We start from the raw sequence: 14,088 nt of genomic DNA on the forward strand, positions 1-14,088 counted from the left end.
GGCTTCATCGATGACACTTGACATAGGATCTTCGTGGATCGAGAAAGAACGTTACCAAAACTATGGAAATGTATCTACTGAACTACATATACATACAACTGCAAGATTGTGAGGAAATAAGATACAATAAATAACACGTTCAAAAATCACGTTATTGTTTACCAACTACGTATCTCACTAATACGTAAACATCGATAAATGACATGGCAAGAGGACTTTGCAACATTACAACATTATTCTTATTAACACAGTTCAATTTTGTCGTCTGACTCGCAAAAATATTCGTCCGCTTGTAGATACCTTTCATGAATATTATCATGTGTGTTATGTGAAACATTTTGAAATTTCATGAATATTATCATGTGTGTTATGCGAAACATTTTGAAATTTCATCAACACTGCTATGCGACTCGATTGGTATGATTGTATTTGTATTTGAAATCAATCTGAAAATGTATTTTATTACTTTCAATTATTCTTTGATCTTTTTTGTTGCAGTAAAGTATTTATCAATAAAAATGATGGAAAAAGTAATAAGAAAAAAATTCATCTTCGTGTCTGTTATTTTTCTTTGTTTATGTTTGTAATTTGACTGATAAACGATATAAATATCGTTTAGATTTCTGTATAAATTTCTGGGCAATTCGTGCACCATTCGAGACTTGTTTACACGCTTGTACGCATTCGATTAGCACAAGCGAGCTACTGTTTTGTCGTTAAGAACCTTTCTTTGTTTTTCTCCGCTCATCTGGATGCATCGATGAATAATCTTCGTATATCGCGAAGATAGAAAAGAAATTTTGTGACGTTAATACGTAGCATTTTATACGAGGGATAAGAGGTCGATCAGCAAGCCTTAGCTGTTCGGAGAAAAAAATTTTCCCCGATAAAAAAGGAACAACGTGCACGCAACGTGAGTGGCTGAAATACAAAAGCTGTTATCTCTACTCAGCTGAAAAAGCATTCGGTCATGATCCTTTTATCGTTCCCGATGGTTTCGCGAGATTCTTCGTGTTATATTCCGTGGTCTGGCTCGCGCAGACACGCAAACACCACCGGACTAATCATTAATTAATCGGACGGGGTGAAAAAAAATGCTGGATGTTGATAAACTCGCTGAATGTTACCTTGAAATGAGACATTAGCTAAATAAATCATTGCAACAAAATCATCAAGTATACGATTGCTGTGTTTGCAGACAGTTGTACTTATAAGCAATTTCAATTTAACTCAGTTTCACTTTGTTTGAGAGCTCGACTCAATGCAAGTTAGATTTAGTTTAAGTCGATTCAGTATAACTGATTTCACAATGTAATCGATTTAAATTAATTTAAATTAGTTTAAGTCGATTTATTTCCATCTAATTCAGCTTATGGTATAACTTAGTTTAACTCAACTTTCAGTAAATGTTAACTCAATGTAACTCAACTTAACATACCTCAAACTGAATGTAATTCAGTTTAAACTTAATTTAACATAATGTGATTTAGTATAAAGTCAGGCTAATCCAATCTATTTCAATTTGATGCAATCTGATTCTATTTAATTCAACTTAATTTGATTCTAATTCTATGTAATTCAAGTTGACATCGCCTAACTTACCTTCACGCAACTTAACTCAACTCTAATTCGATTTAATGAAATTCAAACACAATCTAACTTAGCTCCGAAATTAAATTAATTTAACATGATTAAACTTAACTTAACCTTGACTCAACTTCGTTTGAACAGTATGTAACTCAGTTTGTTTCAAAACATACGATGCTACCTCGTTTTCTGATATTTATAAAAAAAGGAATTAAATAATCGATTTATCAGAGGCTGACTTGTACCGAAGATATAGGTCACAAGTATGTACATATAAATAAATACGATATTTAATGTCTGGCTTTCCTTGGGGGAAACCTTTAAAACTTTTCTGTCAATGATTCTTCCAGGAAATTAATCGTTCTCTGGATTGATTAATGGCAATCCGAGTCCGTAAAGTCCAAACAAAGTGCGATGTTGTTCGAGAAGTCTCTGTAAACAATAATATTGTATGAATCGCATATAGTGGACAGCTTAGATCAAAGTACAATGCTTGAACACAATTTCTTTCTCTCAGTAATCTCGCCTCGATGTTGTCTTTCTCCGAACGTTGGAAGAGCCAGCTCGATCGATTTCTTCTATATAATCGATATTAATTCATGTTTCTTCAATTACGTGTACATACTATTGCATCAATATTACCAAATTATTTGCCAAATTATTACGTTGCTGAAGATATAAAACATCTCAATACATGCAATATAGTATCTAGAAAATGTTATTTAATAATAGAACTATCGACTTTTACGCCTACCTAAATATATATTAAAGACGATTATAATTAAATGGTTCTATTAAGGAAATAAAATTTTAACGAGATAAAATCCTGTTAATGGATTGAATGTCTAATAATAAAATTGAAATAATATTTTGATGCAACGGTTCATTATGGAACTCGCAAAAATATTGTAGATTATAGTTATATGTGACATAATGAAAGAAAATGGATATGTATGATCAAAAGTCAATGTTAGTTTTATCAGAAGTTATTAATATTCTTCATTATTATAAAAACAATAATCGCCAAACAAAAAAAAAGTCATTCATAAGAAAAATACGATGACCAAACGATCTCAATCTTTGTTGATGAATTTATCATGCTCAGCTGTAGCAACTCCCTATTCATTTTTTGATCCCATTATAAATGAACATGCAGAATGCATCTCTTTGCCTGTAGTCTGGTCCGTAGTTCACTGTCTGACCGCGATAATTCGCGAATGCCACATTTTTCGCGATAAAGTATGAGGGACGACAAAACCTATTGACATGATTTAGGAAAAAATATATTAGACTTTATTTACCATCGAAAACGCTATTTTATCTATTTTTCCATCGTTTCTTGTTATTAAAATTAAAGATCATACATTCATCATATTCATAGTATGCGTTATGTTGACAATAAACTTTCATACTTAGCCGTATATTTAACAGTGAGTTTCGTATTTGCGAGGAATTTCGATGATTGGTAATTAAAGAAAGATATATTGGACCGAGGATCAAAAATTTGTAATTATGATTAATCTGATACGCAATTCAAAACTAAATATTGTTTTTGGAATAGTTATCGTAATATTTAATAAGAAAATGATCTAAATCTGTAGCGATTGAGCCAGAGGAAAATTGGAATTTTTCCAGTTTTAATCTTTAAAATAGAAACAGCGACGATTAACATATTCACCAAGGCAGCGATTAGATAGAAATTATTAGGTGAACGCTCCATTGATTTCAGAGTTAATAGAAACTCGTATCCTAATCACTGTTCCTTTAACCAATAGAAAAATCAATTATCTTGCAGATAAAGTGCCAAGGACAGTGACACGAAGAAAAAACGATTTAACATTCGTTCTAAGATCGTTTCAATTTCATATCATTAATTATATTGCCAATTTTATTAATAATTTATATTAGCTACCATTCAAATTGGACTTTTAGACAGATATACAATTATGCGATTAATAGTATTTGATAACATTAGAGAATATTCCGTTCTCTATTGTGCAATTGGAAGTTTCAGTAGATTCCAGAGAAGTTTTTTGCTTCACGTTATCAGAATTGATTCATTTAGGACAGCAATTCTGACAGTGTTCTACCGCTTATACTTTGAACTACATATTATCCCATCGATTAGATACGAACATCATGATCCACATCGATCCAACGTTCATTTCTAAACAATTTAATTGTTCCCCGGACGAGCTGGTACCGTTTGAAACTGGTGGAATTCTAATCGACTATTGTCGGATCGAGCAATCGTTGGATTTTATTGATCTTTACGAAACAGAAAATATATCGATCTATCTAAATATTTTGGCGTGCCGTTCTTTATAGGAAATTTCTACATTTTCCTAATTTTTGAACAATTTTATGGACTTCAACTACAGTAATAAAATTACGCTATCGTGTATTCAGTTTGTCACACTTCAGTGCAAATGTGTCGAAATTCGAAATCATTTTGAGCACGCACATTTCAAAGGCTTTCAAGTTAAGGCAAATTTAAAAATATCCGTAAAACTTGCTCGTTCGTTATTGTTAAACGCTATTCTTGAAAATCTTAATTCTCACGACCCTTTAATACTACAATATAGCAAGTGTTTTATTTACATACAGTTAATTCTCTCATGCGACTACATATAATAATCAGAGTTTTAATCATTCAATTTGTCAAATATCATTTCTCCAAATCTCAATTTACTCAATAATCCAAAAATATCAAACAATCTTTATCTCTTATTTCCTTTCAACATTCATACAACATGCATTCGACGCATGCAATGGTAAAAAATCGCTCGATAATCGGGGATAACCCGATCGATCATAAATTGAGCTGTTCATCGATCTTCCTCGAGGTTTTAATAACGATTCTTAACAATTCTTTTTCATATGTAATTTTAACTTTTTAACAGCTTTATATATATAACCACTCTACAATTCAGTGAAGTATAAATCATAATCACAATCGGAAATTTCATTACGACCTAGCAATAATAACTTGTTCAATTACAATGATACATATACGACACGCAACATGGAGCCTGAAAGATATTAACAAAGGAATCATAATCGCAAAATCTATGTACGAATGATACTTCTATACCTCAAGATACTCCTACGAAACGCTTACAACGTCACAACGTTACAACGCTGCCAACAAATACTTGATATTTACGATCTTGATGCTACGTCGTTTCCACTAGATATAAACAAAGTTTATTATTAACCGTTTCTTGTGACGATATTTAAGCCGTACAAAGGTACTCCGTTCAGATAATTAAAAGCGAAAGAGCACATTGTTGATCTTTCGCGATGTCGCGTCGCGTCGCATGCTGCGCTAGATAGAGGAAAGGGAAAGTGTTGGCGCAAAAATAGAAGAACGAGTGGCGGGTAACGGTTTCAATATAAAACGACACGGCCACTGCAACCGATTTCGTTTTAATGCAACGCGTGGGCCGATCAATCACGGTGCCGCGATTACTTTTACTTCGATCGACTCGCCCGGGTGCAGTGCATTCCAAACCGTGTAATAGTGCGTTATGTTCTTCTTTAAATAGTTCATTCCTTCCTTTGTTTCTAAGTGTCATCGACCATTACCGCTAGCTTCATACATCGACCGCTACGAATTCACGGCTTGCTACTTGCTCAGTACCTACTACTACATAAAATCTCTTCGTATGTTCACCTCAAGACGACTTCAAGACTGTCACAAAATAGGGAATACAGAAGGCTCGATCAATCACGTTCGACGTCTTTGCTCCATCAATCGTGTCACCGTTTTCTCGATCGATAGACGTCGGGGGATCCTGAAGAACATCTTCTTTTCTTCTCGAAATAATAATCATCTTTTAAATAATCTTACGTTTCTTCATAATTCTTTTGAATTCTTTTGAAGTTCTTCTAAAATCTCTTCAGCGTTTATCTTCATTCTTATAAGGAAGCCAAATATCGAGGACAAATATCGTTTAAAAATAATCTTACGTTTCTCGAGAATCGGTAAGAAGCAGATTCTTCTAAAATTTCCACGGCGTTTTCCTTCGTTCTTATAAAGAAGTCGAGTATCAAAGATCGTTTGAGATCGAGTCTGGATAGCGACAATCGACAAGGCGAAGAACCGCGTCAGCAGCGGACTGACCCAAAGTCCGTCGCAGATTCCGCCGGCGTTCCGCATCGATCCCCCACTTTGTTCACCGGAAGTAGATACAGCCAATCCACGGGGCAAATCTCTAGGGTTCGCGCAAAATCCTTGTCGATCGTATAAAAGCGAGCAACGCAGGACATGTCGCCGAGAATCGATCCGATACGCTGGTCGAATCTTGCCAGCACCAGTTTCCGCACTTCAAGAAGCTTCTCCATAGCTGCAGCTTCCGTCAGAGGATCGTTGATCGGCAGCCCGAAGAATCTTCGATATTTTGGACCGATCGATAGTGTTAACGTCTCTGGAAACAAACAGAAGATAGCAGGATTCGCGATTTTGAGCCATCGAATTATTCCAAACGTTGCAGAGATGCCGCACGCGATCGACGTGTATTATCCGCGGTGAGTATGATACTCGGATGAACAAATATCATCCTGGTTGTGTTTAGAGAACTTGATGATGAGCGATGAATGTTTTGGGAGATCGTTTGCTGGTTGGTATTAAAGCGAACTTGAAATCTGTAGAAAAGACCAAATTATTTGATTCCTGCTTTTTCTTTCAATGAATGTTTGAGTTCATTTTTAGGAATTTTAATGAAATTGGAACATTTTTTAATTGGAGGGGAAAATGGAATTACTTGGTATTTTTTTCTCTTTTTTTCTTTCTTTTTTTGAAGAATATTTGAGTTGCTCTTTTAACGAAGTTTCGCAGTGGAATCGGAAAGAAAGGTGAGATTACTTGATTTCTCGTTTTAAATTGTTATTTAAAAGTAGATTCTTCGAAGAAAAATTTCAATAAAATTTTGAAATAGAATTTAAATGGAAGAGTCTCTTGTGATCATTTGATATTTTTTATTTGAGATAAATAAGACTGAATTGGATAAATATTTCGATTAATAACGTGTGTGTTACAAAAACTTTCAAGTAAAATTCGAAACATTGTGAGCTTAAACATCCTGCAAATACGATTCAAGTATCACGCAAAATTATAATACACGTCCTCATAACTATGCATAACTAAATTATGTTATTTTTAAATCATTTGTAAAAGAGGAATCAATTTGGGTCAGAGACTGGAAAAATTCCGGAGCGATTGCTGCATAAAATGATTCGAACAATAAGAGATAGATATGAAACTTAACTATTAGCATAGAAACTATTCAGTTGACTCTATTTGACTGCTATTGCATAATGTATCATAATATATACAACAGCATCATCGTTGCACAATTTGCACTGTTTGTTTACAGTATCATTAATGCTATTTTTCTATAGAAGACAGACATCACCTTCTATCGTCTGCGACTGACTTTTGTTTTTAAATTGCGATAATTATACGAAATAGATTTTCTAAATATAGTTTAGTACCGTCATAGTGTTTACGGAATAACTGAGATAAAGCGATGATGTTTAGTAAAGACAACACAGAATATATTAATTAATATATTAATTAACTGATCTGCCACTTGCGGAAACTGGTGCACCTTAGTACATTAATTCATTCACATTTCATTATTTTAATTTAATAATTTAACTTTATATTTTATTATAAGATTATTACTATTTACATCTCAGTTAATTTTTATTTTCGAAAAATTGTCGTTTATTTACAATTTCTTTTCTCTATTTCTCTGTTACGAATATTTTCTGAACGAATATAATTTCATTATTATCCTTTTATTATAAGAAATTGCTTTTAGTTAGACAATTACATTTTCTTTAGTTGACAACTATTTCTAAATAACGAAGCTTCGATGTTGCTTTTCGATGTGTACAAATAATAGTAACGTCTAAAGTATTCGTCATGCTTTTACTTTTCTTTTAACAGAAAAGTACTCCATAGTGTCTACTCTAAACTATGTATGTGCGTCGAAGCATGAAAATTTTTTAAATGCAGTTGCAGCATGTACTTATAAAGGCAACAGGTTTGTCGGTAAAAGGAAAGGGTACATTTTCATGTACGGTATGCAACAGCATGAAAGTTGCGAGATCTTTTTCAACATCATCAATGAAAAGTAAACGGGTAACTCTCGATCATACTTTGATCTACAGAGACAGGTTGTTACTTCACGAAATATCGCAATGAAAAATAGCAATGTAAAAATTCATTTTTACCTTTAATCAATGTTTCTATAGTGATGAAGTAAAAGTCGACATGTTATTAACAGACACTCTGTGAGGCGCTCTATATAAGATCTGTTACGCTGATCGAAAGCTAGTGATTAGGCTTTTATGCGTTAAGTAGAGTAGCGTAGAGTACTTCGAATTCATAGAATGAATATCGCGAAGGAAATGCGTTAAAAAATATTTATTAAAAAAAAAGTATTTATAAAAAAAAGTAAAAGGATTAAAAGAAAGATATAAAAATCTAAGCATTTGAGTGCGAAATAGTTAATAAGCGTTAAGAATATTTACATTTTAATTTTATTTTACAGAGTGTCCACGTTGGTCACAAATGTGGCGAAAAATCCATCCATCAGCAACAGTTACGATTGTATAGGGAAGATACCGTTGCTGAATACACTGACAGAACCCCTTGCTCCAAAAGTTTGTTCATACGTCGAGGAATGTGCATCCCTTTGCTGTCCTAAGGACATTTACATTTGCGATGGAAGCGATGCAGAGTACGATCATCTGTTGAAGCTTATGGAAAAGAATGGAACAATATCGGCTTTACCAAAATATGAAAACTGGTACGTGTTTAATTCATACGAGAGCATATAACATTTAGGAAATTCTTTGAATACGTAAGCTATTTTCAGCAGTCGTTCTTTGGACATTTGCCAATATTTTCTTAAATAACGTCTGTCTTATAAGGATTTGAAGATATAATTGAGCTACATAAGACAATTAGGAAATTTTCAAAATACTTTTCAAGATATGAGCTAGTTATCAAATAAAAGAGAATAACGACAAGTATATAAATAGATAGTATTGGTAAAATAGCTGTAAAAGGATAATTAAAATGCGAATTTTTAACCCTCCATCTGCATAATAAATCGTTTTCGACCAGTGATTTAAAATGATTTTCCATTTTTTCCATATCTGTTTTTGTTTAAATTTTGCTTTGCTTAATAAAATTAAGGTAACGTGTAACAATAAAAACTATTCAATGATATTCTAAAAACTTAGAAAATCATTTAAGAATTTTGGGCATCTTTTGTAACTCAAAAACCTAAAAAAATCTGCTTGGACTTGTTGTTAAAGGATACAGTATGCAAACTATTTTTCTATGCTCTCAAAATTCTAATGAAAACTCCGTAGTTATTTGAAAGGGAATTTTCAATGTACATAATTAACGTAATATAAATTGTACTTTTAGTTGGCTTGCTAGAACGAATCCAGCGGACGTAGCGCGCGTCGAGAAATGCACGTTCATCAGCACCGACTGCAAACGCGATACTATTCCTACTCCACGTAACGGTGTTACCGGAGAACTGGGTAACTGGATTTCTCCGGTTGACATGGACAAAGCTATTCTCGAACGTTTCCCAGGATGCATGAAAGGTAACTCCAAAACCTTGAAAAAGTACATCTAATTCCTTAACACATCCGAGACCGGCATATTTTGCTAAGATTGGCCCTACTGGTTTTACCTAATTTTGGAACAAACGATTACTTTACACTCCAAACTCTATTTCATAATTCACTTTTCTAATCGAACAATTATTTTACTTACAATCCAAGGATTGATTGATAATCAAGCAATAATCGATTCATAATCAAATACTGATGTCGAGTTAATCTGAGTTAATCAATTTAGTAAATAAAACAAACTTATAATTCCATTTTAATAATCCAGGTCGAACAATGTACGTCATCCCCTTCAGCATGGGTCCAATGGGCTCACCTCTGTCAAAGATTGGAATAGAGATCACAGATTCCGCATATGTCGTCTGTTCCATGAGGATAATGACCAGGATGGGGAAAAAAGTCCTAGAAACCCTTGGCAATGAAGATTTCGTTAAATGTCTGCACTCTGTCGGTGTACCAAAAAGAGGCTCCAAGGTTGAAGTTAACTCTTCCTGGCCCTGTGATCCTGAAAGGACCGTCATCCTTCATAAACCAGCCAAGAATGAAATAGTTTCTTACGGTAGCGGTTATGGTGGCAATTCTTTGCTTGGAAAAAAGTGTTTCGCTCTGAGAATTGGTTCGACTATTGCTAGGGATGAAGGATGGTTTGCAGAACATATGCTTGTACGTAACACTGTATAATAATTCGCAACTTCACCTTGCATGTAATATGTTGAAACCTTTAAAGGCAATTGTATCAAAGTTTAATTTTACAGAGATTACTATCATATAGATTAAGAACAATTATCTCAAATACTAAGCTTCGTTTCTAATATAAATTAAAAGCAATTGTTTTAAACTCTAAATTGATATAATATAGATTAAAGTCAATTTTGTGTATCACAAGACATCAAGACTCACAATATAGATTAAAGACAATTGTCATAAACATCAAAACCTACACTTTAAATAAAAATAAAAATTTTTAGTTTTTAAGATATCAAAGCAGTGACAACTTCACTATTACTCTTATAATCAATTTCAATCGTTACTTGGCACTTGCAAGTACATTAGTCGCTTAAGATTCTGTATCAGTTACCTTTTGTAGATACTGGCTATCACAAATCCAAAAGGTAGAAAGCGTTACATTACTGCAGCGTTCCCCAGTGCTTGCGGCAAGACCAACCTAGCCATGATGCAGCCGACGTTACCAGGGTACAAAGTCGAGTGCGTGGGAGATGATATCACCTGGATGAAATTCGACCGGGAAGGCAGACTCCGTGCTATAAATCCAGAAAATGGATTCTTCGGCGTGGCACCCGGAACCAATAGCGCTACCAACCCTAATGCTATGAGAACTATCTTCAAGAACACTATCTTCACCAATGTGGCCGCAACCAGCGACGGAGGTGTCTTCTGGGAGGGATTGGAAAAAGAAATCAGCGATGACGTTGAAGTAGGAATTCATTATTACGCATGAAAGTATTTAAAAAATCCTTATCATTAAACTGCGGATGTTTTTCTATTTATAAGAAATTTAAAAACTCAAAATTTCCTAAAACTTCCCTAAGTAAACATATTTGTATAGATCACCGATTGGCGAGGCAAAAAGTGGTCCAGAGAATCTAGGACCCCAGCAGCGCACCCCAATTCCAGATTCTGTACACCAGTCAAACAATGTCCTATTGTCGATCCTGCTTGGGAAGAACCAACAGGTGTTCCCATCGATGCTATTCTGTTTGGAGGACGAAGACCAGAAGGTATTCCTCTTATATATCAAGCTAGAAACTGGCAACATGGTGTTTTCATTGGAGCTTCGATGAGGTCTGAAGCTACTGCTGCAGCGGAACATACGGTACGTAATAATTCGAAGAAGGATCATTTGAAAAAAGATCATCAAAGAATTATTCTATACTAAATTAGGATTTTTACTTATACAAAGTACTTTATTAACCAATTCGAGACCGGTGTCTCAGACATTGTTAAATTATACGATCCCTGATTAAACTAATGATGACGGCTGATCCATGACTGAGGACTTAACGCATGGGTCGTCTGCAAAGATTTATATTGTCAGTAGACTAGGAATTTCTGTACATACATTTATGAGAAATTTAAAGGTGTGAAAAAGCACACAATGCAGAAATATGCAAAAATATGTGTATAAAATATCAAAATTACAGTACCGACTATGAATGAAGTGAATCTCTGCTTAGATTCCATTTTTTTTATTTGTGTGTTCATAAAAATCTGAATTTGAATAAACACTCAGTCTAATTATCAGCCAATTTTCGATTGCAACTAGAAAATTATTGTTAGAATACGCTAGTCTCGAATGTATTGAGAAATTTAAAAGGGAGATATAAATTCTTCATCATGCTTCTCTATTTCAACTCTATGTTGAGAAACTAATTTGTATAACAATTGATAATCAGGACAAAGCAATCATGCACGATCCGTTTGCTATGAGACCCTTCTTCGGCTACAATTTCGGACATTATCTCAATCACTGGCTGAATATGACCGAAGTGAAAAATGTCAAGCTACCAGCTATATTCCACGTGAATTGGTTCAGGAAGAATGCGGATGGCAAGTACCTTTGGCCAGGATATGGCGAGAACTCACGCGTTCTAGACTGGATTCTTCGAAGGCTCGACGGCGAAGACGTTGCCGTAGATTCTGCCATAGGTTTATTACCAAAATTACAGTCGTTCAATTTGGAAAACTTGAAGGAGAATATAGATATGGAGGAATTGTTCAGTTTACCGAAAGATTTCTGGCAAAAGGAAGTTGAGCACCTTAGGGAATATTTCGATGCGCAAATAGGCGACGATTTACCTGCAGCCATTCGTGAAGAGCTCGATCGTCTCGCTTCTAACGTGGATAAGCTTTAATCCAATCGTTTGATCCTTAAATATCGTGGAAAATTTGAGTAACATCGATATACATCTAATTGTATTTTTTTTCTTTTTTTATCAAAAGTAAGGTATTTACAACGAGGACTAGAGAGATTCTCAAATTAAGGATCATATTAAATTTCAAATTGAATCCGTACAGAGATCGTAGTCTGTACAGAGATTAAACAGATAGTTGTTAGGTTTTTTTATTATATTAAACCTAAACGTAGTATTACGACGATTTCTACTTGAACGTCGAACATAATTGTCATATTCATTAAAACATTTTTCTTTATGTTTACTCTTTCAAACAAATGCTCTTTTTTACACTTTACAGTATCGTTTTTATTATAAGAAAATACTTCTTAAAAGTAAGAACAGATTTTTTGTAAGGGATCGCGTGTGAGGATAATAGTGTGCAAACTAGCGAAAAAAGCAATTTGTAACTTAAAGAAAGATATGTATTTTTGGATATGTATTTTCTAATAAAAAATTTTAAGAAGATAATAAGTTGTTTTACAGTTCTTTTTAAAGCTACTCAATTCAAGCTATTTATCTGGAAGGCAATATTTTGATGGATTTTATTTGAAATAAAAGAAAAAAAATTATTTTAATTGAATTTATTGTGATCCAATATTTTAATTATTTAAATACTATCAGTGAAAGACTTCATAATTCATATATGTATAAGACATTCAAAATTATACATTCGGATGTATATTACAAGAATATTGCAGCTGTTCACATACATAGAATTAGAACTTTAAGAACAATTTCATACTGTATATTGAATTTAATATAACTTACGCAAAAGAAATGTATCGATATTTCTTGTTGGAACTTAAATAAACAATTTATTTCAATCGGTATGCCATATACATACTATATGTTTAATATGGATAAAGAATAATGCAATTTACATGAAGAAAAACATAATCTATATATTTTGTATAGAATAGATTATCTTTAAGAAATTTTGTTTAAATTTCTTGATTATTATTTTAATAACATTATACCCGTATGTTAAGTATCGAGAAATAAGTTGGAGACCTATATGTCGAGGATATAATATATACTATACATATATTTTATGCTTTCAAATATATTATACAATTTAAAAAGTATAGCTAATAGAAAAAAGTATCACACGTGTTAAATACGTAAATTTTGTAAAAGAAGGATTTAGATATTATTCAATGTTATTTTTGCTTAAAATATTGCACTTTCTTAAATGATACGTATACTGTTTCCTTATTTACAATTTTAAATTTTCTATGAAAGGAAAAATAAAAACAACAATTTCAAGCATCTAAAATAAGTAATATAAATTTTGTTTAATATCACATTTAGGAAATTAGTAAAATGTCTGATAAAAAAATATTTCCTGTGAACTAAATGAAGGTATTTATAATTTTTAAATATAAAGGAAGTATTAAAAATTCGCCAAAGAATATTAAAGATCACTTCACAAGTATTTCTACTTCTCTTTATCATTTTGTTACGAAATCTTTAAACTTACTTATTTTCTTCTTAATGAGACTAATCACTATTTAAATACTTTTTTGAATGATAATGAATGACTCAACACAATGTATATCTGTGAGTAATTCTTTTGCATGTCAATAATTAATTTTTTATTACTTCTAACTTACATTATTTTGTGCGAGAAATTGGATGTACATACATATACTATTTATTTTATTCATTTTGTGCTATTATAATTTTACACCTTCATTTAGCTCTACAATTTAATAATATAATTTTAACAATAAAGAATATTCATTTTATTCCACAATTTGCATTAATTAATTTCTAAACCTTCATTTATATTGGTCACTAAAATGATAATGGAAAAGTTTCCTCGCATACACAAGTATTATTTTCCACTTCCATGCAATTCTACTTTAAAAAATACAACAGAATATGTCTATGAACTTGCTTCATCTGTAACCAAAAGCTTCTA

General features: G+C 32.8%; 1 protein-coding gene across 1 annotated transcript; it reads left to right on the forward strand.

Moving 5' to 3' along the window:
- Positions 1-5,460: 5,460 nt before the first annotated feature.
- Positions 5,461-12,632, forward strand: LOC117212543 (phosphoenolpyruvate carboxykinase [GTP]-like). The gene is made up of 7 exons (XM_033457437.1): positions 5,461-6,117; positions 8,151-8,408; positions 9,038-9,222; positions 9,518-9,912; positions 10,337-10,684; positions 10,817-11,083; positions 11,664-12,632. Exons 1-7 carry the CDS (start codon positions 5,858-5,860, stop codon positions 12,120-12,122), a joined length of 2,172 nt encoding a protein of 723 aa, XP_033313328.1. The 5' UTR covers positions 5,461-5,857; the 3' UTR covers positions 12,123-12,632.
- Positions 12,633-14,088: the final 1,456 nt, after the last annotated feature.

Source organism: Bombus bifarius, unplaced genomic scaffold (assembly GCF_011952205.1).
Source record: "Bombus bifarius isolate JDL3187 unplaced genomic scaffold, Bbif_JDL3187 scf7180000008321, whole genome shotgun sequence".
In the NCBI taxonomy this organism is placed as follows: domain Eukaryota; kingdom Metazoa; phylum Arthropoda; class Insecta; order Hymenoptera; family Apidae; genus Bombus; species Bombus bifarius.

Excerpts from the sequence above, each read along its gene's own strand:
- LOC117212543 (XM_033457437.1), top strand. The coding sequence starts at position 5,858 with ATGTCGCCGAGAATCGATCCGATACGCTGGTCGAATCTTGCCAGCACC. Across the intron at positions 9,223-9,517 it reads TTTCCCAGGATGCATGAAAG|GTCGAACAATGTACGTCATC; the intron begins GTAACTCCAAAA and ends TTAATAATCCAG. Across the intron at positions 10,685-10,816 it reads AAATCAGCGATGACGTTGAA|ATCACCGATTGGCGAGGCAA; the intron begins GTAGGAATTCAT and ends ATATTTGTATAG.